The following is a 4,821-nucleotide window of genomic DNA, read 5'->3' on the forward strand; positions in this document are numbered from 1 at the left end:
CCGGGTGGTTGGAAGGGGCCGGACGGGGGGTGCCGGGGCCGTGGGGGCGAGGGCCCCGGTGGCAGCACAGCCTACGTCGTGTGCGGGGTCATCAGCTTCGCCCTGGCCGTGGGCGTCGGCGCCAAAGTGGCCTTCAGCAAGGCGTCCCGTGCGCCCCGGGCGCATCGGGAGATCAACGTGCCCAGGTGCGTGTGCTCTGGGGCGGGAGGACTGCGAGCCTGGGGCGGGGCCCAGCAAGGGAGGTGGAGCCACCCGAGGAGGAGGGGCTACAGGGATAGGGCGTCGTCAGAGACCCAGGTGGCGGCCTCCGGCAGAGCTGAAGGTGGGCAGGGGCTGAGAAAGCCGCGCCAGAGCCGACCCGGCTATTGCGGAGTGATGCAGGGAGCGGGAGAAGCTCAGGCTCTCATTCATTCGACATATATTTCTTGAGTATCTTCTGTGGGCCAGGAGCTGGGGATACAGGAGTGAACAAAACAAGATCTCTGCCGTGGTGGAAAAGCCTAACTTCCAAATCCAAGTTCACGGCCTACAGGCTGTGTGACAGTGGACGGGTTACTTAACCTCGCTGTGCCTCAATTTCCCGTCCGCACAATGAGACTAATCATCGTCCCCACCTATTCGGATTGTAATTAACTGAGTTGATTCGTGCAGAGTCCTGGCACACCGTAAGTGCTCATTAAATATCAGTGGCCCAGTCCGTAAGCTGGCAAATGCATGTGCTGTATAATTTTAGATGACTGCTGTGAAGAAAATCAGCGGAAAGTGTTGAGGGAGAGGGCGCTGGATTAGAGGAAGTGATCCGAAAAGGCCTCTGAGCAGAGACCCAAAGGGAGGGAGCGAGCCACGCAGGGATCTGTGGGCGAGAGGTTTGGGGCAGGGGAACTGCGTGCAAAGGCCCTCGGTGGCCTGCAGGGCAGGGAAGTGCCAGGGCAGCTGGGGGCGGTGGGCAGCAGGAGGTGAGGAGAAGCAGGTGTGCCCGGGTTTATTCTGACTGTGATGGGGCCACTGCAGGGTCCTGAGCTCAGGCGTGATGCCGTCTGTCCATTTTAAAATTATGCGAGCTGCGCGTGAGACGGGGTTGTACGGAACTAGGGTGGGAGGGGGGAGACCCGTGAAGGGGCTGTTGCAATGATCCAGGTGAGAGATTTCAGAGGTGGTGAGTAGTGGTCCGATTCGGGATATGTTTTGGAGGTTCGATCCGTAGGATTACTGAAAGGTATGAAGTGGGGGGAACAAAGAAGAGTCCAGGTGATTTAATGTTTGAGGGCCGCATCACTGGGTAAATGGAGCACCCTTTGTTGCCATGGGGAAGGCTGCAAAAGGAATGGGAATGGGGTCCCAGATTCAGGGTGGGGTGAGCCCACAGGGAAGTGAGAGGGACCACAGAAGCGGTGGGATCCACACGAGTTAAGGCAGCAGCGCTTCAAACAGAAGAGTGGCCCGAGAAAGGGGGTCGTTCGAGGGGGCGTGGCCAATGAGAAAGGGGCGTGGCCAATGGCGAAAAAAGCAGGCTGAGTGACAGGTTACCCAAGGGCGCGAGCAGGGAGTGGAAAGAAGCCTGGGCCCTCCCTGTACCCCTGCCACCCCCAGACTCCAGGCCGCTGACCACCTCTCTGCCACCTTTAGAGCTCTGGTGGACATTCTGAGACATCAGGCGGGGCCTGGGACCCGCCCGGACCGGGCCCGAAGCAGCTCCCTGACCCCGGGGATCGGCGGTCCCGACAGCATGGCCCCCAGGACGCCCAAGAACCTCTACAACACCGTGAAGACCCCCAACCTCGGTGAGTGGAATGTGGGATCCGGCGCAGCCTCCGTCTCTGGCCACGCCCCCTCATCCTGTAGCCCCGCCCTCCGTGGCGGCTCCACCCCCATCACCCCGGACCCGCCCTCACCCCCTACGCCCGCCACGCACCGCCGAGTCCTGCGAAAGGCGGACAGGGGGCTGGGAACTCCGTAGAGAGCCAGACCTTCTCCTTGCCCTCCTGTGGGCTCCCGTGGGTGGGTTCCATGGGCACCTTGGTGATGTAGGTTTAGACATTCTCAAGCCCCTGCGCTCAGTGTCAGACCACTCAACAGCCAACTACACACAAAGGCTCAACTACCAAATTCGAATTTGTCAAGAGCCAGACCGACTGGGTTTGAATCCTGACTCTGCCACTGTGTGACCTGGGTCAAGTGACTTCACCTCTGTGGGCCTCAGTTTCTCCATCCGTAAAATGAGAAGCATAACGGTACTCACTTGATGGGGTTATTGTGAAGAGCAAATGAATTGGTGAGACAGATGTTTAGAATAATGTGTAACACAGACAAAAATACCATGTTAAGTGTGGGCTATTGCTGTTGTTAAATAGATATAATTATATCTTTAAAATATGATATATCATATTTAATATATATTACTTAAATATTATCTATATCATTATAATTTATGATGAGTGCATCAGTGGAGAAGTCCAAGGAGCTGTCAGGGGGACCGAGAAGATGTGGTCTGGTTTGGGGGCAGGAGGGCTTCTCCGAGGAAGAGGTATTTGAGCAAAGGCCTGGAGGAGGAGAGGAGTTACTGGGGCTGGGACGCTCTGGGTAGCAGAGCTTGTGAGGTGGCCAGACTTGAGGCCAGGGAGAGGGTGGTTGGTGACCTCAAAGAGGGCCTTGAGTGCCAGGCTGGGCTGAGGAGCTCTGCCTCTGTCCTGAGGGTGATGGAGAGCTGCAGAGGAGTTCGAGCAGAGGAGCAACACAGTCAGCAGTGGGTGGAAGAACTGGTCCTCTGGAACCCATGCGAAGGGGAGAGATGAGAGGAAAGAGGCCCAGGAGGAGGCTGGGATGATGGTCCAGGCAGCAAGAGGACGAGGACGGAGCTGGGGTCAGGGGTGGAGAGGAGAAGAGACATTTGAGCTGGATCTTGAGGCAGATGGGAAGAAGGGCTTCAAGGCAGTGAGAACAGCATGGTGGCATGTGCAAAGGCCCTGTGGCAGGACCACACTAGGCTCACTGGAAAGAGCAATGTGGCTTGAGGGAAGTGATGGGACATGGGGCTGCAGACATTCAGTGGGTCCAGGTTTTGAAGCCCCAAACACCATTCCTGGGTTCAACTTTGTCCCGTGGGTGATGGCGAGCCATGGGAAGGCTCTTGAGCAGTGGTAGGGCAGTTACTTCGGTGAGGCTGATCATGGAGATGGATGGGCTGGATGGCCAGAGGCTGCTTTGGCGATCCAGGAGGGAGAGGACACATCAGAGCAGAGATTCGGATGTCAGGAGGAACCAAGAGGACATGAGTGGGAGGTGAAGGGAGGTAGCAAGGTGACCGCCTCAGATCTCTAGCCTGGGCACCAGGAAGGGGGTGCTAGGAGCTTGGGACAGACCACTTACCCATCCCTGAGCCTGTGCCCACTCTTTCCGCCTTCAAGACCCCCAGCCTCAGTTCATGTGGCCAATGGCATGGGTTGATCTGTGGAGCTCTAACGAGGTCCTGCATGTGGGGCCAACCTTGGGGCCAGAGTCCTTCCCAGAGATCAGGGCCGCAGTGCCAGCTGGGAGTCAGCGATGGCAGTGACGTCACCTCCCTTCTCGGTCCCCCCAGATAATCTGCACCACAACTACCTGCACCTCAACGTCAACAGCCCCAAGCACCACGCCGCCACACTGGGTACGGATGAGGGGCTGGCTGCGGGGAAGAGCAGGGCTCCTTCCCTTCCCCCTTTGTGTTGGGCCAGCCGTGCCAGGTGCCCAGTATAGAGCAGGAGCAAGACCGCTGTGAGCTCAGTCCTCATGGCGCTCATGGTCTGGCCAGGTCACCAAGTGAGCCTGTCTCCTCGTGTGGACGCCGAAAGTGGTCATCTCTCTCCCACATCGTTGAGGAGAAGGTGCATGGACCCTGGGGCCAGGCACTCAGTGAATGCTGACACATGCCCGGTGCCCCCCTCTCTGGGCCCTCTTCCCCAGCATCAAGCCTGTCTCCTGGAGAGGAGGGGGTGGGGTGAGAAGAGGGGGCTTGAACTGCTGGAATTATGATGGGCTACAATCTCAGATTTCTAACTGCCCAAAGAACTGCTGGGTCTGAGGGAGGAGGGGCTGGGGGCCTGGACTCCTGGGTCTGAGGGAGGAGGGGCTGGATGCCTGTTCTCCTGAGTCTGAGGGAGGAGGGAGCTGGGGCCTATACTCCTGGGTATGAGGTAGGAAGGGCTGGGAGCCTGGACTCCTGGGTCTTAGGGAGGAGGAGTTAAGGCCTGGATTCCCGGGTCTGAGGGAGGAGGGACTGGGGCCTGGACTCCTGGGTCTGAAGCAAGAGAGGCTAGGGTTCTGGACTCCTGGTCTGATGGAAGAGGGGCTGGGAGCCTGGATGCCTGGGTCTGAGGGAGGAGGGGCTGGGGGCCTAGACTCCTGGGTCTGAGGGAGGACGGACTGAGGCCTGGATTCCTGGGTCTGAGGGTGGAGGGGCTGGGGGCCTGGACGCCTGGGTCTGAGGGAGGAGGGGCTGGGGCCTGGACTCCTGGGTCTGAGGGAGGAGGGGCTGGGGCCTGGATTCCTGGGTCTGAGGGTGGAGGGGCTGGGGGCCTGGACGCCTGGGTCTGAGGGAGGAGGGGCTGGGGGCCTGGATTCCTGGGTCTGAGAGAGGAGGGGCTGAGGCCTGGATTCCTGGGTCTGAGGGTGGAGGGGCTAGGGGCCTGGACTCCTGGGTCTGAGGGTAGAGGGGCTGGGGGCCTGGACGCCTGGGTCTGAGGGAGGAGGGCCTGGGGACCTGGACACCTGGGTCTGAGGGAGGAGGGGCTGGGGCCCTGGACTCCTGGGTCTGAGGGAGAAGGGGCTGAGGCCTGGATTCCTGGG

At 59.6% G+C, this 4,821-nt stretch overlaps 1 protein-coding gene across 1 annotated transcript in view; it reads left to right on the forward strand.

Moving 5' to 3' along the window:
- The window catches only part of SHISA7 (shisa family member 7), a 21,873-nt gene that overhangs the window by 9,457 nt on the left and 7,595 nt on the right, over positions 1-4,821 (forward strand). The window contains exons 3-5 of the mRNA XM_017892521.1: positions 16-185; positions 1,627-1,781; positions 3,578-3,643. Of these exons, the coding sequence (XP_017748010.1) occupies positions 16-185; positions 1,627-1,781; positions 3,578-3,643 (391 nt within the window). The remainder of the gene's footprint in view (positions 1-15; positions 186-1,626; positions 1,782-3,577; positions 3,644-4,821) is intronic.

The sequence above is a fragment of the Rhinopithecus bieti genome, unplaced genomic scaffold, assembly GCF_001698545.2.
Source record: "Rhinopithecus bieti isolate Rb0 unplaced genomic scaffold, ASM169854v2 scaffold_22436, whole genome shotgun sequence".
NCBI lineage: Eukaryota > Metazoa > Chordata > Mammalia > Primates > Cercopithecidae > Rhinopithecus > Rhinopithecus bieti.